This window comes from Marmota flaviventris, chromosome 14 (genome assembly GCF_047511675.1).
Source record: "Marmota flaviventris isolate mMarFla1 chromosome 14, mMarFla1.hap1, whole genome shotgun sequence".
Lineage (NCBI taxonomy): Eukaryota > Metazoa > Chordata > Mammalia > Rodentia > Sciuridae > Marmota > Marmota flaviventris.
The window spans coordinates 88,946,560-88,969,171 of NC_092511.1; the positions used below are offsets into that span (position 1 = coordinate 88,946,560).

The window sequence follows — 22,612 nt, forward strand, 5'->3', positions numbered from 1 at the left end:
GGCCTGGAGGGAGCCCCCCTGCTCCCTGCAGCCTGGCCCACCCCCCCAGCCCCTTCAATGTGACAGGCCTCTGCCCAGGGCCTCTTTTGGGGAGGGAAGTGGGCTGCGAGATAGGGGCCAACCAGACCCTGGGAGAGGCTCTCCCACAAGCCTCCAGAAGAGGCAGGGCCAGGGAGGAAGCAGCTGGGGAAAGACGTGGCGGTGGGACATGTGGGCTTGTCTGGACCCAGGGAAGACACTGGTTGGGTAGGAGCATCAGGCTCGGGTGTGGGACAGCAGGGACTGTGCTGGGCAGGAGGCAAGGGCCATTCTCTGGAGGAGCATGGGGTGGGGGAGATCGGGGTTCCAGCCCGGAAGCAATCAGAGTGGAGCCCACACACCTGCAGGGGACCCAGCCCCTGTCCCTACTTGCAGTCCTCCATCAGCTCCTGCCGCAGCTTTTCCCACTGAGACAGCACATCTGGGTCCCTCGGGTTCCGGATGGACTTGAGGGTGTCCAGGTTGGCTTTCTGCCCAGCAGGAGGGAAAGGGGAGGCCGGCCTCAGCATGGAACCCACCTGAGACAGGCTACAGGGCAGATGAGCCTCTGAAGTGTAACCTGGTGACGTCCCTCCAAGGCTATCCCATGCCCTCTCAAGGCCAGGAGATCCTCCTCTACCCAACAGAAGTGGGTGGCAGGGAGGACCCACCTGAACTGGAGAGGAGTGCAGAGTCGTGGACCCTGAGCCTCATCTGTAGGTGCGAGAGAGTGGAGGCAGCAGGTGTGGGTATCCTGAGATCTATACTCCTTGACAGGTGCATAAGATCCTCTATGATCTGACCCTTCCCAGCTCCTCTGACTTCCATGTCACTTCCATGCCCCATCTCTCTGCAACTTTAAAACCTGCCACATCACCTCACAAACTCCTACACAGTCCTCAAAACCCTCTGAGTTGTCACCTCCTTTGTGAATACCTCTTCTGACTTGTCCATCTTCCCATCTCTTTGATCTTAAATCTTTGGCACCTGGGTCTCCATGGCAGCCCTGGTGGCACTATACAGTCACCCTGTGCACATCCCACTTTCCCAGACAGTGGGGACAAGGGCTATTAATTCATGTTTGCCTCCCTGATGCCAGGCAATATACCTGGCACCTCGATCTCCACGGTGGGAGGGCCCAAGTGAGCGTCTGACGGGCGTCCTAGGACCACGGCGCAGGTTCCCTGTCTCCTGTCACATATCCCTCCCTGCCTGGGCTCCCTGCACCACTCACCAGGTGGTCCCGGGTAACCTGGAGGACGTTCAGGCAGTTTATGCGGAAGCTGACGTCCTCCCAGTTGGAGGTCACCACCACCACAGGCTTGGTGTTGTACCAGGGCACATAATAGTAGATGTTCCCTGAAACAGAGACAGTGGGGGAGAAGTGTCTGAGGGACCCGGGGAAGTCCCTGTCACCGTCCCCTCTGAGGGCCGCCCTGGGTCACCATTGCTGGCAGTGCCAAGTAGACCCCTCTGGGGAGCCGTGCACCGTGAGGGACATGGCCCCCACCGAGCCTTTATCCCGCTGTGGGACACATGTCCCTGGCTCACAGGTGGGGAAACCCAGGTGAGCCACCGGAAGCAGTTTGTCCACTGGGGCACAGCTGAGCTGTCCAAACACAGGATTCTGGCTCCAGAGGCCCGTGAACCTCAGGAGGTGCCAAGGCAAGGGGCACGCCTCAAAGTAGGGGTTCCTGCTGGGTGGCCTGTCCGGCAGAGCAGGCCCAGGGGACTGGCCAGTGCAGAGGATTGTGGGGGAAAGTGGTCTGGATGAAAACTTTGGTATGCAGGGCCAGCCGTGTTCCCTGGAATGGACCCTGTGGGGACATAGAGGGGAAGAGAAGAAATGCAAAGAATTCCTTTTGTGAAAGGCACCACAGCCTTGGTCTTGAGGAAGAATCCACAGAAGCCAACGGTTGGGTTTCTTTTTTGTTGTTGTTGTGACACTAGGGATGGAACCCGGGGGTGCTCCACCACTGAGCTACATATCCCCAGTCCTTTTAATTTTTTTATTTTGAGACATGGTCTGGCTAAATTGCTCAGGCTGGCCTCAAACTTGAGATCCTCCTGCCTCAGCCTCCCAAGCTGCCAGGATTACAGGTGTGTACCACTATACCCAGAAGCAAAGATTTTTAAAAAGCCTGTGAGGCCAACAGCTAAACTATGGAACCAAACAAGGTGCCCTTCAACAAATGAATGAATAAAGAAAATATGGTACATATACACAATGGAATACCACTCGGCCTTAGAAGAATGAAATTATGGCATCTGCCCATAAATGGATGCAACTGGAGACTATCATGCTAAGTGAAATAAGCCAGTCCCCCCCCCCCAAAAAAAAAAAAAACAAAACCAAAGGCCAATGTCTGTTAGAGTCTGTAAATAAGTCAAAATAACACCTGGCATTTTGTCAGGGGAATGTTAAAGTTCGTAAACAAGTCTGGATGGTGCCTGGCAAAATGCCAGAGGGAGTGGTTTGAGAAGTAACAAAAGCGAGCCATTAAGTGTAGAGATTCCTGATTGGTTGACTGATGTATCTAGTTTATGCTAATTAGATAAGCTGTGTGGAATGTATAAATACTGCTCCTGTCCTGCAATAAATGGCTCCTACTCCTGCTGTATCAACGTACACAAGTTGTTCGTCCCCCCCTGATTATTCTGCTGCAGCTGGACTGCGGCAAATGTCCTCTCTAATATGTGGATGCTAACTCCCAATAAGGTGGGGAAGGGGGAAGGATAGAAATTCATTCGCTTAGACAAGGGGAATGAAGGGAAGGGAATGGGACTGGGAACAGGAAAGACAGGAGAATGAACGGGACTTTCCTATGATGGACACACGACTAGTGAATCTTCACACATGAGCAGCCACAGCATGTGAAGTTACACTCCGTGTGTGTATGATATGTCAACATACACTCTACCATCATGTATAGCTAAAAAGAACAAATTTAAAAATTCATAAATATTAAAAAAAAAAAAAGAAAAAGAAAAAAGCCTGTGAGGCAAGCAGAAGTCAAAGCTGACTTTTTCCCTGTAAATTTCTGGCGAGTCTTGGGGGCTGTGTGTGTGTGTGTGTGTGTGTGTGTGTGTGGCACCTGAGCGGTTCTGGGGGCAGGAGAGAAAGCCAGGGGCTGCTGCAGGTGGACGGTGGGGCAGGAGACCCCATGCATTATGCATTATGGGTCAGCTGTGTCCATGTCCAGAGGCCTGCTGAAGTCCTGGCCCCAGCACCTCAGAATGTGGCCTTATGTGGAAACAGGATCACTGAAGATGCAGATGAGGTCGTGCTGGAGGGGGTGGCCTTCATTCTACACGACTGGTATTCTTTTAAGGGGGGAGACAGACTCCCTTACAGACAGAGGACAGTCATGGGAAGATATGGAGACACAGAGGACACCACGTGACCATGTAGGCAGGGAACGGAGAGATGTGTCTATCAGATAAGGAGCACCAGGGTCACTGGCAAGCACCAGGAGTGAGGAGAGAGGACAGGCATGTGACAGAGTCCCCTCAGAGCCTCGGGAGGTGTCAGACCTGGCCCTGATTTCACCCTCACATCCTTCAGGCCTGTGAGAGAATATATTTTTATAGGGTTTTTTTTTTGGGGGGGTATAAGGGATTGAATGCAGGGGTGCTTAACCACTGCCCCATCCCCAGCCCTTGTGTTTTGAGACAGGGTCTCAATAAATTGCTTAAGGCCTCACTATCTATGTTGTGGAGGCTGGCCTCCAACCCGCAATCTTCCTGTCTCAGCCTCCTGAGCTGCGGGGATTACAGGTGTGCGCCATCGCGCCCAGGTCATTTCTATGGTTTTAAGCCATCCAGGTGGTGGCACTTTGTAAGCAGGCCTAGTGAACAAAGCAAGTGCTCCCAAACCTCATGAGTGGCAGAGAGCACACAGAAGGGGACAGCGAGACTGCTCCTTGTCTGTGAGGCAAGCACCCCTTGGGGCCCTGGGTGGAGGAGAACATTGCCCCAAGGTCATTAGCACAGCGGGGTGCTCTGAGATCCTGCTACCTGAGAAGGTGGATGAATGGCAGGTAAAGAAATCACTGTAGCCCCTAGTTTATAGTGGCCCAGGTAACTAGAGGAAGCAAGTGTCCAGAGAAGGACACTTTAGACAGACCTCAAAGATTTCCCATAAAATTCCAGGAAAATGAGCAGTTTGGCACCCCAACACATGCTCCATAACCCAGCAACTCCACTCCTAGATTACACCCAGCAGAAAGGCTGTAAGCACCATCACCAAGGGGCCTGTAGAAAAAGTAGCAGCTCAATTCATTACAGCCAAAAGTTGGAGACAGCCAGCTGCCTCTCCATAATAGGAGGGATAAATAAATTATGGCATACAGTTATCCTTCAGTATCATCAGGGAATTGTTTCCAGAACCCTTGCAGGGACCAAAACCCAGGGGTGTGCACGTCCTTCTATAAAGTAACAGAGCATGTGCATTCACACCCCTCCTGTGTACTCGAAATCATCTCCTGATTGTTTATGATTACCTCACAGGGTGGAAAGCTATGGAAACAGGGTTATCCTGTGTAGTTTACGGAATTAAGACAAGAAAAAAAATCTTCAGGTGTTCAGAACAGATGTAGTTCTCTTCTGTGAGTATTTCTGATCCCTGGTTAGTGGAATCCACAGATGAGGGTGGATTCACAGGACCAACTGGATTCACAGGATCATGGGCTACACAGCAAGGAGAGAAAGGGAGCTACAAGCACACCCAGTGTCACCTCGATCTGTGAACACATTGCACCAAAAATCTGATAAGCAGCCGGTCCTGGTGGCTGAGGCTGAGGCAGAGGATCCCAAGTTGGAGGCCAGCCTCAGCAACTTAGGGAGACTCCGATTCCAAATAAAAAATAAAAAGGGCTGTCAATGTAGCTCAGTGGTAAAGCACCCTTGGAGGAAAAAAAGTGTTAAAGAATAAAATCAAAATGTCTAAAACATGCTGTGTGGAACTGTGGTAAATGCCGTGGAGAAGAATAAAGTGTATGTTGGGGGAGCTGCTGGGCTATATTAAACAGAACAGTTACCTAAGACCTTTCTGATAAAACTATCCAGAATGCAGCCCAGAGAGCCCCAAAGGACAATGTGGAAGAGACATTGAAAAACATGGAGGACAAGCCAGGAGCTGTGGTGCATGCTTATAAGCCCAGCAATTTGGGAGGCTGAGGCAGGAGGATCTTGAGTTCAAAGCCAGCCTCAGCAGATTAGTGAGGCACTTAGCAACTCAGTGAGACCCTATCTCTAAATAAAATATATTTTAAAAAAGGGCTGGGGATGTGACTCAGTGGTTAAGCATCCCTGATACCAAAACAAAACAAAACATGGAGGTCAGAAAGGTCCATAGAATGAATTCCAGAAAGAAACATAAGCAAGAAAGAGAAGAAGAAATTCACAAAGAGAAACAATCTTGGGATTTTTCCAGACTTATTGGAAGACACTGGTTCCAGCCTCTGGTACTGAGTGAATCCTCAGAACCATAGATAAGCAGAGACGGGGGCTCTCAGGGGAGCACAGGAGGCGCGATGGCAGTTTTCCTCTTCTGTTCTTGGAGAGCTTACAAAAGCTACACGGAGAAGGAAAATAACTTCATCTGCAGCAAACCAGGAGACAGATACAACCTGCAGACTCGAGATACACACAAGGACTGCCAAAAGCAACTGTGGCTGCCCCGGAGCACCAGGGGTGAAGGGCAGCGGAAGGCACCTGGGGGGCAGTGGAGAGGGGCCCACAGCTCAGAGGGAGCAGATCACAGAAAGTGCCAGCAAAAATACCCTCAGGACGCAGAGATGGAGATGTGAGCCGCAGAAGGCAGAAAACAAGTAGAAGGAAAACAAGACCAGCAGAGAAGACAACAGAAGGAGAAGCCCAAGGAGACTAGACTCTGCAGACAGCTCAGTGAAGGGCCCAGAAATGAGGGCGGAGTCAGAAAAGTGACCAAAATAAAATGGAGGAAAGAGTCAAAAAAAGATCAGGGAGAAAATGACAGACATAGAAGAAAACCGAGGGGAATGTCCAACCCTAAGTGGGGCCCTTGGCGCAGAAAAACAAACAACGGAACAGAGTAAGTATTCTAAGATACAATTGAAGAAAACTCACATGGGGAAAGGGTTGTCTTTTTAACAAATGGGGCTGGAACAATCCAGTATCCACACACTGATTAATTTAAAATGAATCATAGGGAAAAAAAAATAAAGCAAAGTGAATCATAGAGCTGAATGTAAGAACTAAAACTATAAAAAAGAAAAATAGAAACCTTCATGACACCCCCCTCCCTAAAAAAAAATGGATTTGATTCAAATTTAGAATATTTGCACTTCAAAAGACACCATTAAGAAAATGAAAAGACCCGGTGTGGTGGCACATGCCTATAATCCTAGCAGCTCAGGAGGCTGAGGCAGGAGGTTCATGAGTTCAAAGCCAGCCTCAGCAACTCAGCAAGACCTTAAGCAATGTAAGGAGACCTTTTCTCCAAATAAAGTAAAAAGGGCTGAAGATGCAGCTCAGAGGCAGAGAGTTTGCTTACCATGTATCAGGCCTTGGGTTCAATCCCCAGTACTGCAAAAATAATTAATTAATCAAAAGCCCTTACTCAGGGCTAGGATTGTGGCTCAGTGGCAGAGCGCTTGCCTAGCATATATGAGGTACTGAATTTGATCCTCAGCACCACATAAAAACAAATAAATAAATAAAATAGAGTTATTGTTTCCATCTACAACTAAAAAAAAATTTTTAAAGAGTTTACTCATAGATGAAAAAATTCTAAATAAAATATTGGCAAATCAATTATAAAACGTATAATGGTCAGGCACAGTGGCACATGCCTGTAATCCCAGCCACTCAGGAGGCTGAGGCAAGAGGACTGTGAGTTCAAAGCCAGCCTCAGCAATTTAGTGAGGACCTAGCAACTTAGGAAGACCCTGTCTCAAAAATAAATAAAAAAGGGCTGAGGATGAGGAGTTAAGCACCCCTGGAATCAATTCCTGGTACCACAAAAATAAATAAATAAATAAATAAATAAATAATGTGTAACAAATACAAGGTATAAGTACAATTTTTGTTATAACTGCATTGTATATTATATATAACATAAATTGAACAATTATATTATTAAAATAAGGTGGTATAGTATTAACTCAAAGTAGAAGAGGACAAGTTAAGACTCAATTCTATAATCCTTTGAGAAACCACTAAAAATAATCCAAAGATATGTAGCCAATAAGTCAACAAAGAAGACAAAATGTAAGACTAGGGATTTGGGCTGTAGCTTAGTGGTAGAGCGCTTGCCTAGCATGTGAGAGGTACTGGGTTCGATCCTTAGCACCACATAAAAATGAAGGCATTCTGTCCATCTACAACAAAAATTTTTTTAAATGTTAAGACTAAAATCAAAACAAACTAAGCCAAACAAACAAAACACTTAATTAAGACAAAAAGAATAACAAGAAAATTCCAGTGTTTTTTTTAAATAGATATTGTCATTATATGAGTTAAATTTTATATGAAAATGGAAAAGAAAAAAAATTAGCAAAATATATTATAAAACAAAAACAAAGTTAGAATAGTTGAACTATCTGATTTCAAGTCTTGTTTTAGAGCTACAGGGATCAAGACAGTGTTAGGGGCTGGGGTAATACGCTGTTTCCAAGAGACTCACCTCATAGGCAAAGACATCCACAGACTTAGGTGAAAAGATGGGAAAAACCATATTACTCACATGCATCTTGTGAAAAGCAGAAGTTTCTATCCTCATATCAGAAAAAGTGGACTTGAAGCCAAAGTTAATCAGAAGGGACAAAGAAGGCCATTTCACACTACTTAAGGGAATTATACATCAACAAGACATAATAATCGTAAATATTTATGCCCCAAACAATGGAGCATCTACATATATCACACAAATCTTTCTAAATCTCAAGAATCAAATGGACCACAACACAATAATACTGGGTGACTTTAACATGCCTCTGTCACCACTGGACAGAGATCCTCCAAACAAAAGCTAGATGAAGAAGCTATATAAGTAAAAAAATACATTGATAATTTAGACTTAACAGACATATGTGGACTATTTCATCCATCAATGACTGAATACGGTTTCTTCTCAGCAGCACACGGATCCCTCTCTAACATATCCCATGTTACCTAAGCTATCACATATGTTGACATGCAATAGTAATATTACCTTAACATATTTTTAGCATTTATAGGCTATTTTGATAGCTCCCTTTCCATTTATATAAATTTTTATGTTCTTGCTTTTTTCTTGATTAGACTTGTTTGTTTTTTATCAACTTTTAGTTGTATTATTTCTCCTCTATTCCATATATTTCTGCTCCTACTCCTACTTTTTCCTTCCTCCTACATAATTTGAAAATAATTTGTTATTCTAGCTTCTTTCTGATACAAGTACTTTAAGTTATGTTCATCTGAGTATGATTTCATCCCAGAGATCCTGATATTTTAAGCTTTTATTATTACTTGTTCAAACTGCTTTTTATTTACTTTTCTTGTACTTTCTTTCCTGACCTCTGAGATATGTATAAGTGTACCATTTAATTTTGAAATAATTGACATGTTGGGGTGGGGGTCTATAGATCCTAAGGTGGGATTGCTTTCTAATATAACAAAATCATGCAAGAAACAGTGTCTGAGACAGGCGCAGTCGCCTGTAATCCCAGCAGCTCCAGAGGCTGAGGCAGGAGGAACTAGAGTTCAAAGCCAGCCTCAGCAATAATGAGGTGCTAAGCAACTCAGTGAGACCCTGTCTCTAAATAAAATACAAAAATAGGGCTGGGGATGTGGCTCAATGCCAAGTGCCCTGAGTTCAATCCCTGGTACCCCCCCCCAAAAAAAAAAAAAACAGTAAGCATGATTTCAATTTTTAAAAAAAGTAATAGAGGTGCTGGGATTGTGGCTTAGTGGTAGAGTGCTTGCCTAGCATGCATGAGGTACTGGGTTCAATCCCCAGCACCACATAAATGTAAAATAAAGATATTGTGTCCACCTTAAACTAAAAAATAACTATTTTAAAAAAGTAAATAGAGGGCTGGGGATGTGGCTCAAGCGGTAGTGCGCTCACTTGGCATGCGTTCGGCCCAGGTTCGATCCTCAGCACCACATGCAAACAAAGATGTTGTGTCCGCCGAAAACTAAAAAATAAATATTAAAAAATTCTCTCTCTCTCTCTCTCTCTCTCTCTCTTCTCTCTCTCTCTCTCTCTCTTTTAAAAAAAAGTAAATAGAAATGCTTTTTATATTGAGTGTATTGGTTACATATATGTCAAATTTTATCCAATTGAATACTTCAAATAGGTGGGTTTTATTGTACTTCAATTTTACCTCAATAAAGCCACAGGGGAAAAAAGACACACACACAAAAAAAAAAAAAAAAAAAAAAAAAAACTGGCACAAGGATCAACAAATAAATCAGTGGAACAGATGAAATTCTATAGAGACCACAGTCCATAGTTAACTGAACTTCAACAAAAGTTCCAATATGAGAATGAACAGTTTTTTTTTTCAGCAAAGAGTGCTTAATAGGAGATACACACATCAACCCCTCCCCTCACACCAAATGCAAAAATTAAGTCAAATTAGATCATCAACCTAAACATAGGAGCTACAACTGTAAAACTTAAAGAATGAAACACAGGAGACTATCTTCAAAATCGTGGGTGATGGTCTAAGGCAAATATTCCTTAGACTTTATAATGTATGAAACATGAAAGAAAAGATAGTCTACAAATTGAAATCAAAATTCTGGGCTGGGGATGTGGCTCAAGCAGTAGCGTGCTTGCCTGGCATGCGCAGGGCACTGGGTTTGATCTTCAGCACCACATACAAATAAAGATGTTGTGTCCACCGAAAACTAAAATAAATAAATAAATATAAAAAATTCTCTCTCTCTTTCTCTCTCTCTCTCTCAAAAATAGAAACTTGTGATCTTAAAAGGGCATTGGAAATTGAAGAGCCAAGTCACAGACTGAAACATATTAGCAGAATATATCTGATGAAGGAGTTGAATCCAAAATACAGAAGATGCTGCAGTTCCATACAAAGAGGCAACTTGGTGAAAGATAGGCAGCAAAAGACTTGAACAGTCCCTTTGCTAAAGAAATAAGTGAATGGGATGCCTGTGAGTCCTTTGGCTCAGGAGGCTGAGGCAGGAGGATCGTGAGTTTGGGGTCAGTCTCAGCAACTTCGAGAGGCCCTAAGCAACTTGGTGAGACCCTGTCTCTAAAGAAAAAATAAAAAGGGTTAGGGATGTGGCTCAGTGGTTAAGCAACCCTGGGTGCAATCCCTGGTAAAAAACAAACAAACAAACAAAAAATCGTGAATGACCAATTTTCTATATTTTCAACTGGGTGGTGAGTTCATGGAGCAGATCTGGCAAGAAAGTCAAGGTACACATCATAAGAAAAATGCAGCCAAATGAATTGATGAAAGATATGAGCACGTTTACACATAAGGAAGAAACGAGTGTCTATATACATATGAGAAAATTCTCAACGCTCATTTAGAATCAGGAAAAAGCAAATTAAGTTCACATGAGATTCTAGTTCTCATTCATTACATTGGTAAAAATTAAAAGGCTGGGCAACATCAAGTACTGGTGAGAACGTAGCCTAACAGGAATTCTCATACCATACTGAGAGTATAATTTGGCATAATCGCTTTTGCTTTGAGATTCTTTTCCACTCCTAGGTATATAATTTAGAGGAAGCCTTGAGTTGGTGACCAGGAGACACGTACAAGAATGTTCATAACAAAATTATTATACTAGCAAAAAGAGGTACAACCTAAATATCTACATATACCACATAATTTATGGTATAATCATGCAGTGAAGTATATACAGGAATTAAAATGGATTGCAGCTACACAGACCTAAATAAATACATACTGTTGAAAAAAGATTGAAGACAGATGAGTACAGACTGAAAGAGTACATCATATTAATTAGAAAAACAGTATGCTGTCTAAGATTTCATACATGGGGGTAGGAATCAGGAAGATAAGGATGATTAGCAACAGAGGATCAGGGTTCTTTCTGGGGTGAATGGTTCAGTGTCTTCTAAGACACTAACAATTTTCTGTATTTTAAGATGGGTGGTGAGTTCATGGGAACTCATTATTTAAACTGCACATAAACCTTTTATATACTTTTTCGTATGTACGTTTCATAATATAAAAAACAAGTAGAACATGATGTTAAATGCAAGAGACCAGTCACAAAGAAACATGTTGTATGATTCCATGTGTATGAAATGTCCAGGAAAATCTTTATAGGAAAACCTATCAAGACAGAAGTCAGACTGATGGTTGTCTAGGGCTAGGGAGGTGGGAGAAATATGGGGAGTGAGTGCTACCTTTTCTCTCAGTACAAATATATATATATATATATATATATATATATATATATATATATATATATATATATATTAGTTGTAGTTGGACACAATACCTTTATTTTACTTATTTATTTTTATGTGGTACTGAGGATCAAACCCAGGGCCTCACACATGCTAGGCAAGCGCTCTACCACTGAACTACAACCCCAGCCCTCAGTAAAGCTTTTATTTAAAAAACAAACAAACAACAACAACAAAACACAGAGGTGGAGGCTGGGTGCAATGGTGCACACCTCTAATACCAGCAATGAGGGAGGCTGAGGCAGGAGGATCACAAGTTCAAAGCCAGCCTCAGCACCTTATTGAGGCTCTGAGCAACTCAGAGAGACCTTGTCTCAAAGTAAAAAATAAAAAGAGCTGGGGATGTGGCTTAGTGGTTAAAAGCCCTTGAGTTCAATCCCGAGTATCCAAACAAAACAAAACAACCAGGTGAACTATTGGGACCTATAGAAAGGCTGCCAGTGGGACACAAGATGGTGAAACTGATGAAGGCGAGAGGAAGACAATTTTGTGGTGCCAGTTGTTCTCAAAATTCTAGCACATGCCCAGATCACCTAGAGGGTTTGTTAAAATGTGGCTTGTAGGGCCCCATGCCCAGATTTTCTGATTTGCTAGTCTTGGGCAGGGTCAAGAATCTATATTTCTAACAAGTACCCAGGTAAGTGATGCTGCTGCCGCCCAGGGACTGGGCCACTCTACAGTGCCTGGCATAGGTGTCCAATAGATCGATATTGGATGAATGAATGAGCAGAGGGATGATTGCTGATTGGGTGTTTGAGAGAGTGGATGGGTAAGGGTTGGATGGAGGGGTAAAGGACGGGTGGACTGGGAGGGGATGGTAACTGGGTGGCTGGGTGGGAGATGGTCCAGAGTCATAGAGGAAATGAGGTTAGAAGTTGTAACATGGAAAGCAGTGTAAAGAAGAGCATGAAGTCGAGACCTAGCTTCAACTCTTGGTTCACTGCCTACTAGCTGTGCAATGATTGGCAAGTGACTTCATCTCCCATAAAGTTAGTCTCCTCATGTGTAAAATATGGGTAGATGATGCCTACTAATGTTCCATGAGCTAATATCCTTGGAAGAAATGGCACAGGGCCTGGCAGACAATGGTTGCTTTCCACTTTTTTTTTTTTTTTTTTTTTTTGGTACTAGGGATTGAACCAAGGGGTACTTTACTGCTAAGCTATATCCTCAACCCTTTTTATTTTTTATTTTGAAACAGGGTCTTGCAAAGTTGCCCTTGGTGGCCTTGAACTTGCCATCCTCCTACCCCAGCCTTTAAGTAGCTGGGATGACAGCCATGAACTCCTATGCCCAGCTTCTCCTCTTTATAGAATCTGATGATTACCATCATATATCACTGGGCTGTACTGTGTGGTTGACACTAGAGGCTTGTAATTCAGGTCCATCTTGTTTCCATAGTAGCCGATGCTGACCTCAAACTGGATCAGGTCCTTAAAGCTGGGCATCATTGTACAGGAGATGAAGACGACACACAGGCCATACTTTTGGCGGTTCTGCTGTTTCTAAAATGATACCCCCCCCCCCATCCTCAGTACATAAATAAAAAGGAGAACAAAGCTGTACTGACAGGCAGGAAGGTGAGGAAGAAATGCCCTGTTTCTTTCAAAAGCCATCTTGGCTTCTCTTTACAGTGAGCTAGACCTTTATTGAGACCCTTCTTGTACCTAGTTGATCAAGAGCAGGTACTTTCAGGACCTCTGTCACTTGGCCCACTCTACCTGGCAACCCTGGTTCCCTCCCCTCCTGAAGTTGGGCAGAAGGGACTCTTACTCTTCTCTGGTCAGGCTAGGCTCTGAGTTGGTTTAGCCCTTCCCCATTCTGAGTAAAGAAGCCCCTTCCTTTTTATTTAAATCCCCAACTCAAAAGAGTGGTCAGGGTGGGCAGGGTGTGGGGCTGGGGTTGTGTACACTCACACCCGAAAATCTGCACCTTTCCACTTCTTGCCTCAGCTGCTCACTGTCCTCCGATTAGGTCCATTCCCACCATGCCTCTTACCTGCCCAGGCCCTCTGTCCACATCAGTCCCTTTCATTTCTATATTCCCCATCTGCTCACTGGCTGGTCTCCCTCCTCCTAAAAAAATAACTGTCTTTCTCCCACCTGAGTTCCTGGCTAATGGCTATCCAACCGTGTCTCCTTCTACTTCTCATACGAGTTTCTTAGTGTCTTCTTTCCTCACCCTGTCTCCAACTTCTCCCTTCCTTCTATGGTGGCCCAGCATCTCCCCTGAGCAATGGCTACCAGGGCTTCCTGAAACAACTGTAGACACCTTTCACTTCTCACCATCTCTCAAGCACATTTGAGATCCACAATCACCCTTTTTCTCCCATTCTGAGAGGACTTCTGCACACTCCTCCTCCACCTGCCTCTTAGCCTCTAACATCTTGAGGCCCCTTTTCACTTCACCTCTCTCCCTGGGCCATTAATTCCAGGACCACAGGTGCAAACCCTGGTGACACACCCTGGTGGCTAGCAGCCTCCAAAGGCTGGGCAATGTATCCACATTTCACAAGCACATGTCAGAGATGGGATTCATTATCTTCCCCAGACCTGCTCCTCCTTCAGAGGGCCCATCTTGGTGCCTGACACCCCTGACTACCTTGGTCCATCAAAGAAGAGAATGGACATGAGCTTAGGGAGTCAGCCTCACTTCTTATGTCTTGTTGGTCACTAACTCTGACTATTCTGTTTCCAAAGGTCTTTGAAACCTTTTCTCCTCTCTTCAAACTCTCTCCACCAGGACTCTCCCCATTTCTCCTTATTGTGTAACACCAACTTACTCCCCTCCAATCTACTGTTAATACTGCTCCTTATGCCCTTTGCCAATTCAATGGCCCTTCACTGGTTTGGGGAAGAAATCTAAATCCCTTACACTATTTTTCAAAGCCCTGAGAAACTAAGGTATGAATGAACATTCCTCCTCCACTGGCTTATTATGCATTTCTTAAAATGAAACCTTGTTTTTTACTGGGTTCCCCCCACCCACCCTTCCACCAGCGTCACCACTGGAGATTTGGCAAGTATGAAGGTGCCAGACAGGGACTTAGGAAATACTAAGGCAGATGGATAGAGCATCTTTACACATCCAACTGTATCGCTCACAGTCAGGGGCTGGTACAGGGCCAGAAACTGGGGTCCACAGATTTGGCTGAGGGGCTCTCTTCCAAGGCTGTTTCCCACAGTTACCTCTACCCTGATCACATCACGAGAGAGATCCTTTATCCAAGTTTCTTGTTGGGACTTGAGTTGGGTGATCAACTCCAGGTAGACTCGACCTCGGTAAGATAAACCATCCCTTACAGAGTCGTGAATACACTATGGCAAGAGAGAAGAAAATGGGGAGAAAAGGGGTGAGAGGGAAAGAGCTGGCACATGTCTCCAGAAATCCCCACAGCAAAGCCAAGGTTGTCCAGAGACTGCCTGCCTGCCGCCTGCCTGGCGTACCTCCGGCCACAAACTCCGGAAAGAATTCCAAATACGACAGACACCTGTGTGGCTGGAAGTCTCTAGGCCTCATCCCTCTTCTGCACCCTAGCACCCACTACTCTTGTTCATGGAGGCCATGTCCCAGCCACTTTGAAGTGCTCATGGAGACCACACGCCAGCACCTTTAAGGATGCAACTAGGCCAGGATTGATCACCACTGAGCATGCGCCCCAAGTCTGGCCAATCAAGGCACACTCTGCCTCCTTGACCACAGTGATTGGTCCAAAGAGAGCACACATGACCTAGAGAGGCCAATTAGAGTGCTTCCCTGGTTCCCAGCCCGTTACCCGAATGTGGCCCAGGAGAAAGGCGTGAAGAGCCAAAGCGAGAGGGAGTCTCTGACAAGCCGCTTCTGCATGTGGCACCTGAGGCCCCTCCTCACTCGGAATCCTTCCCAGCCTCCTTCCTTTTCCATGTAAGCCAATTCGAGCTAGGTTTCTGGCACTTCTCACCACTCTTGAATTACCCCATGCTTTTCCATGCTTATCTGCGCCTTGTCCTTTCAACCCGTCGAAAATCTTACCCGAGGTCTTGTCTCAGTGCCCCTTCCTCTGGGACTGTCTAAGAGAACCGCATCTGTTCCTTTCTGGGGCCACTGCTTATGACCCACAGACACATGGCTATCTACGTAACAGGCTTCCTGTCCTCTGCTGGAGTGTGGTGGTCAGAAATCAGGACTGAGTCCTTCCCAGGTCTCCTGCTTTACAGTGATAACTTTTACCTCCTAGAGCCGACACGAGAAGCTTACAGGGTCTGCGTAGATCCTGAAAGGGGGCTTTTTACCCCCACGAAGAGTCAGGAAGCAGGGGCCAAAGCAAGGCAGGAAGCCAGAGTACATCCCTGGAAGGAGAGGGGTTGAGAGCAGGTGGGGCCCAAGTGGGAGAGGTGTGGGAGGTTGGGTCCAGGGCTTTGCTTGCCTTCGATCAGTTCTCCAGAGGACGAGATCTGGTTGAGGCACAAGGTGACAGTCCCGATTTCATCCCAGCAGTTCTGCTTGGGGCTAGGGAGAAACACATTCGGGTAGGCTGAGCCCCTGGTTGGGCTCCTATGTTCTCCTCCCCGCACGTGCTTCAACTTCTAGCCCCTCTGTTCACCAGTTCAAGACTCTGAACTTGATGTATCTGGAGAGGCAGGGCATCTGCAAGGTGAAGGCAAGAGCAGTGAGTCACTGGGATGGCCTGGGCCTTGCAGAGATATTGAGATTGATTGGGAGGTTTTGGGGGCAAGGCCCAGAACAGTTACCAGTCAATCACAGACAAGCTGAATTTACCAGGGAGCTTATGGAGTTTATCTTTTCATGGTTTGGCCTTAGGCTTAGCTGCACCCAACTTATAGGCCCTGGGACTATCACATCATCATCTTTTATCTTAAAACGATCTCTTAAGTTTAAACTTGAGGACCAAGAGAACTGGGCCCTCCCTTACTGTGAACCTTGGAAGTTTAAATGAGTGTCATCAAACCTTCTCCTCCAAGAGTAAATAAATAATAATAACTACCACCCTGGGGGAGTTTCTGTCGTCCACCAGCCTGTGCTGAACAATTTCCAAAGACCAGCTGAGTGTGACAATCTCAACAATCCCACAAACCAGGTGCTATTAATATTCTCATTTTCAGCTGGGCGTGGGGTGGCTCATGCCAGCAATTCCAGGGGCTCCGGAGGGGGAGGCAAGAGGATCACCAGTTCAAAGCCAGCCTCAGCAACTTAGTGAGGCCCTAAGCAACTCAGTAAGACCCTGTCTCTAAATAAAATACAAAATAGGGCTGGGGGTGTGGCTCAGTGGTTAAGTGGCCCTGGGTTCAATCCCTGGTACAAAACAACAACCTCATTTTCATATGGGGAAACTGAAGCATAGAGGGGTTGGTTTCCTCAAGTTCTCCTGTTTCATGCAGAGGCTGAAGCCTCAAATCTCTTAACAACTCTGCCATAACCCAGTGAGGGCTGTGATTTGTTCCTATATACAGATGGGTAATGAGGCACAGAGGGACCCTCTCAAGGTCATATAATAAAGAGTGGCATCAGGATTTGAATTCCAGCTTCTGAGTCTTATCTCTGCTTTGCATATGTTTTCCTCCTTGTTTTTTTTCTTCAGTTATTAAAAGAAAATAGGGACTGTGGCTATGGCTCAGCAGTAGAGCACTCACCTAGCATGTGCGAGGCACTGGGTTCAAGCCTCAGCACCACATAAAAATAAATAAAGAAAATAAAGATATTGTGGGCTGGGATGTGGCTCAAGCGGTAGCGCACTCGCCTGGCATGCATGCGTCCCGGGTTCAATCCTCAGCTCCACATACAAAAGATGCTGTGTCCGCCAAAAACTAAAAATAAATAAATAAATAAATATAAAAAAAAAATTCTCTCTCTCTCACTCTCTCTTTTAAAAAAAGAAAAGAAAGATATTGTGTCCAACTACAATTAAAAAAAATTAAAAATAGAAAATAATAAGGAAAAAACTCATGTAAAACAGAAGTTCTGGGTTTGAAACCCTGAGTGGGATCCCAAATCTCCTTATTTGGGGCTTCTTATCCTCCTAATAGCAGTTCTTGAGATGTGGCTGGGAACCTCCTGGTTCTCCACCCTTTCCATCCTTTCTTTTTTTTTTAATATTTATTTTTTAGTTGTAGTTGGACACAATGAATACCTTTATTTTATTTTATTTATTTATATATGGTGCTGAGGATGGAACCCAGCGCCTCCTATGTGCTAGGCGAGAGCTCTACCGTTGAGCCACAACCCCAGCCCCACCTTCTCCATCCTTTCTACCCCTGCCTTGGTAGCTGGGAACCAAGTGAGGAGTAAGGAAAAGGCTTTCTAGTTGAGCACATGATAAGAAAAAACTGCCCAGGTTAAGAAAGAATCCTGGAAGGGGAGAGATGGATGCCATGGCCATCCAGGTCGTCCAAAGTTATGAATTCTCCAAGTTCTTCAAGTTCATGGTCAAACCATCTTTTCATCCATTCCATTAAGAATTTCCCCCCATCCCGGTTCCTTGTCTAGATTCAAGCCTATTGTTTCCCCTCCATCTCTGTGCCCTCAAGTTGGCCATTTTCAGCAGTGTCCCCCTGACCAGGTGGCCTCAGGTGCTGGCACCTGTGTGCAGTTAGTCACCCTGCCTCTTCATAGCGAGGCTCATATCTGCCTGGTACCTTTCCAAAGGGCTAGTGATGATCACTCCAAATGAGCCCCACCGTGGAGACCTGGCATGAGTGAAGTCCCGGGGTATTTAGCCACTATCACATTTTGGAAGGCCAACATATGAACATCCGTGGAGGACCTGGGCCACCCACTCCTCACAGCCACAGAAAGGTGAAAGAGATCTGAGCAAGACTATGTGCTAGGCCTCTTCTAAATTCCCCTCCTCCATTAAGAGTCTATAAAATCATCTAAGGAGGTAGGGATTATGAGGAATTATTGAAAATGATGACTCACCAGGAGGCCAACTGGGGGAAGCTTCTAGAAACATCAGGGAGGTAGTTCAGAGGAGAGAGGAAGAGAGCTAATTTTGTATTGCACAATGGAAGCTATAAGAAAGCTAGACACCCTCTGGGTAGGCAAACTGATATGACACAGATTTCTCTGCACTTGCACTTAGGAGAGAGCGTATTCTGATTTTACACACAGCTCTTAGGAGTTGGCATTGAGTCAAAAGGTCATTAAGGCTCAACCAGGGCTTCAAGAGAGCTGTCATCCACGACAGTTCATAAATGACCTAGAAGAACTGAAAGGCTAAGAGATCAGATGACAGTACTCCACAGCAAAGAGCATCTTGGAGCCATTCTGTGTGGACGATGACACAGCCCTGTCTACATACAGCCCAGAGTAATAGCTAGGCTTCCAGGATGCCTTGGGGCCATCTACACAGAGCTGTCATTATCTTCAGGGTACTTTGCCTGGAAGGTAGAAAATGTACACTACAATCTAGGATGAGCCTTTAAATTGATTTGCTTTTTGTTTGTTTTGTTTAGGAGATGAGGTCTCACTCCATTGCCCTGGCTGGTTTCAAACCTTAAGTGATTGGCTTAAGTGATCCTCCTGCCTCAGCCTCCTGAGTAGCTAGACCATGGCTGCCTGTTTATTATCTTTTCTAAATATGGGTGAGGAGCACATTTAAATTCTCTGGAAAGTTCATTTGCATGGTTCACTCATTGCTTCATACTGAATAAATAAATCAAGGTTTTCCCTATCTGAGCTTCCTTGTGCTTTCTTGAGGTAGAGCCCCGGCTCCCCTCACTGGGCTTCCTGTCTTCACTTTCCATCCATATTCACACATGAACACTCAAGATTCCCTTCCATTTGGGCGGGGGGGGGGGGGGGGGGGGGCAAGGATGAGCATGATGGAACAGCCATACCTGAATCTGGAAGGTCAGGATCTGGTTCCATATTGGGTTGTCAGTTTGAGTCTGCACAATCGTCTTGAGCTGGGAACATCCAAAAACAGGTGTTATGGTTTGCATCTTCAGTGTTCCCCAAAGACTCATATATTCAAGGCTGGTCCCCAGCTGATGGAGCTACTGGGAGCTGGTGGGACCTTTAAGAGGTGGAGCCTGATGGTAGGAAGTGAGGTCACTGGGGGCGTGTCCTTGCAGGGAGGGATTGGGACCTCAGTCCCTCCTCCTCTCTTTGCTTCTTGGCCACCAAGAGGAGAGCATCTTTGCTCCACCACAGGCTGTCTCCATGGTGTTGTGTCTCACCACAGACCCAAAAGCAGGAGAGCCACTGACCATGGACTGAAACCTCTGAAACCATGAGCCAAAACAAACCTTTGCTCCTTTACATTGTTTCTCTCAGGTACTTTGTCACTGTGATGGAAAGTTGACTAACACAGCGTGGTCAGTGCCAGCCTGTCCCTTCCTCCTCCTACTGGCCTCACTTTCCAGCTCTCCCTTCCAGCTCACAGGTGGACTCTGTGGCACCAAGTGATCAGGCTTGTCCTTGGAAGTTGTCCTTGGACAACTTCTCGTCAGCTGCCACTTCAATCCCTTGGTTACTTATCTCAAAGCATCTGCCAGGCCCACACTCCTCAGTATTTCTTCTTAAATCACCTTCCAGTGAACATTTTTTTCCTTTATTCTTTTATATTTATTCATATTTTTAGTTGTAGATGGACACAATACCTCTATTTTATTTTATTTATTTACTTATTTTTATATGGTGCTGAGGATCAAACCCAGGGCCTCATACAAACCAGGCAAGACCTCCACCTCTGAACCACATCTCGAGCCCTCCTTTATCTTTTCTTCTTTAGCAATGCTAGGAACATAGGACCTCGTAACATGCTAAGTAATCACCCTACCCATGAGTTACATTCATAGCCCTTTCATTTTTAAATAGGTACAGATAGGGTTATAACTTTTACTCCATGAGTGCATACACAGAGATTATGGTGGATAAATTACAAAATCCCAATTGAAAAATGGCCCAAACAATGGCTGATGATAGCAGAATACCCTTAAATCCACCAACTGACATAAAACTTAAACTTAGCCTTACTCTAGGTAATGATATCTATGAAATCAGGTGTCAGATCAGGTGTCAGTTGGCATTGTTAAGCTTTTTAGGTACACTAAAATAAACACAAACTTGTCAAGTATTTTAAAAAATGTGTGTCACGGGGCTGTGGTTGTGGCTTAGCGGTAGAGCACTTGCCTGGCACATGTGAGGCCCTAGGTTTGATCCTCAGCACCACATATAAATAAATAAAATAAAGGTTTTATGTCTAACTATAACTCTAAAATTAAAAAAAAAAAAGTGTGTCACTTGTCACCCAAGAATTTCTCCACTAGTTCTGGGATACCCAGACCATAGGAAAATAAATACTCCGTGTGATAGTTTTAAATATACACCCATACTCTTTGATACTTCTCCCTTCAGAAGGAGGACCTTAATTCTTTACTCCTGACATGTGGGCTGGATTTAACAACTAGTTTTAACAGATAGAATAGAGTAAAATGACGTTTTGTGACTTCTGAGACAAACCTATTTAACTTTAACCTAGCCTTCCCCAAATCTGAACACAGAATTTTTGTTGTTGTGTTGTATTGGGGATTGAACCCAGGGGGTACTTTACCACTGAGCCACATCCCCAGTCCTTTTCATTTTGTCCTTTCTCATTAAGTTGCTTAAGGCCTCACTAAGTTGCTGAGGCTGACCTCGAACTTGTGATCCTCCTGCCTCAGCCTCCTGAGTCGCTGGGATTCTAGGCGTGCATCACCACGCCCTGCAACATAGGACTTAACATCTGCAACATGGGAGCTGACACCTGCCAGGACTTTTGGGATGTGCTACTTTGAGGTTTCTGGAAGGTTAGCAGTTCTCTAGCTCAGGTCTTTTTATTTACAGATGAGGAAACTGAGGCCAAGAGGGCCGTGCCACTGCAGTTTGTTTGTGGGCAGTTATTTTACCCACTCATTCGTGGGCCAGGTGTTTGGTTCCCGTGGGCATCTTCTCCTTGCAGGGCTCTGGGCATTCTCTGGCAGCGGAGTTGGGTGAGAAGTGGCCTCCACCCGTCCACTGCCCCGGCTCCAGAGGCTCACCCTGCTCGTTGGTGGATGAGCTAGGATTCCATTTCTGGGGTCCCAGCCCACTCCTTTTTTCAGGTGCCATGTTCTCTTTTTCTACTTACCTTCTCCCCAATGAGTTCCACCTCCAACACAGGATTTACAATCGGGCGTTTCTCTATGCACAAGAAATAGAAAGACTCTGAGATGGCAGCAGCTTTTTTAAGGAGGTAGAAATGGAAAAATGACACCACTACTTAACCCCCACTCTGCCCCTTCTGTGTGACATCCACTCCACACAGAAGGGGGGGAGTGGGGTGGGATGATCAGAAAGTACGGTGAGTCTGCATCTGGGCGTCAAGGCACAAAGGGACACCAGGGTGACCTTGGTCCAACAGTCTTGGAGGACTTCATCTCACTCTGTCCCCCACCCCACCTCTTAGGTCAGTGTCAAAAGGAATGAGAAGGCCCCACGAGGGTCTGGGCTGCTCCCCTGCAGGCAAGTTCAGGGGGGTCCCTCCCCTTCTCCCACCGGAATGGAGATCCTCTGCGCAGTAGATGAAGAACTGTAGGTAAGCCATCTTGATGGGGACTGCCATGGACTTGAAGACCTGCACATCATCGGTCGAGTAGGCCAGCTTCTGATCCACCTGAGAGCAGACAGGGTCAGTGTTGTGGGGAGGTCACAGCCAGGGTGGGTGGAGTGGGACCACCCTACAGGGACACGCTGGATGAAGGATGGTTGTGCAGGTTAGAGGCCAGGGTAGAAAATGCTCCTGGGGCTGGGCGGGGTAGCCTCACCGGGGCCTGGTCGCCAGCACCAAGGACACAGATGGTGACTTTCAGGTAGCCTCTCACGCCGCTGGTGGATTTATTTGGATGGCAGAGGCCCAGCCATTTCCTTATGATTGCGTGACCTGGAGAAGCAGAGGGGCTACGGGAGACCAGTCTCTAGTCTCCACGGCTCTCCCTGAAACCCGGCACTGTTGCTGGGGGAGAGGGGGCAGGAAAGGTGCCTCTTAACCTTCTGGTTCCCACCCTACGGTAGAGGAGATGAGATCAAGAGTCACTTCAGCCATTAGGGGATCCTCCTAGGGTTGCCAGCTATTGCCTCCATGAAAGAGGGTCCCCTGTCCACCTGGGAACCTGCTGCTGTGACTGGCCTGGT

The 22,612-nt window shown here is 45.7% G+C and overlaps 1 protein-coding gene across 1 annotated transcript in view; it reads right to left on the reverse strand.

The window, feature by feature from the left end:
* The window catches only part of Fer1l5 (fer-1 like family member 5), a 53,350-nt gene that overhangs the window by 15,761 nt on the left and 14,977 nt on the right, over positions 1–22,612 (reverse strand). Inside the window, exons 11-21 of the mRNA XM_027919772.3 lie at positions 22,246–22,361; positions 21,977–22,094; positions 21,570–21,622; positions 19,297–19,365; positions 16,044–16,087; positions 15,867–15,949; positions 15,698–15,789; positions 14,650–14,778; positions 12,789–12,966; positions 1,253–1,377; positions 409–509 (exon numbers count right to left, since the gene is read on the reverse strand). Coding sequence (XP_027775573.2) covers positions 409–509; positions 1,253–1,377; positions 12,789–12,966; positions 14,650–14,778; positions 15,698–15,789; positions 15,867–15,949; positions 16,044–16,087; positions 19,297–19,365; positions 21,570–21,622; positions 21,977–22,094; positions 22,246–22,361 — 1,108 coding nt within the window. The remainder of the gene's footprint in view (positions 1–408; positions 510–1,252; positions 1,378–12,788; positions 12,967–14,649; positions 14,779–15,697; positions 15,790–15,866; positions 15,950–16,043; positions 16,088–19,296; positions 19,366–21,569; positions 21,623–21,976; positions 22,095–22,245; positions 22,362–22,612) is intronic.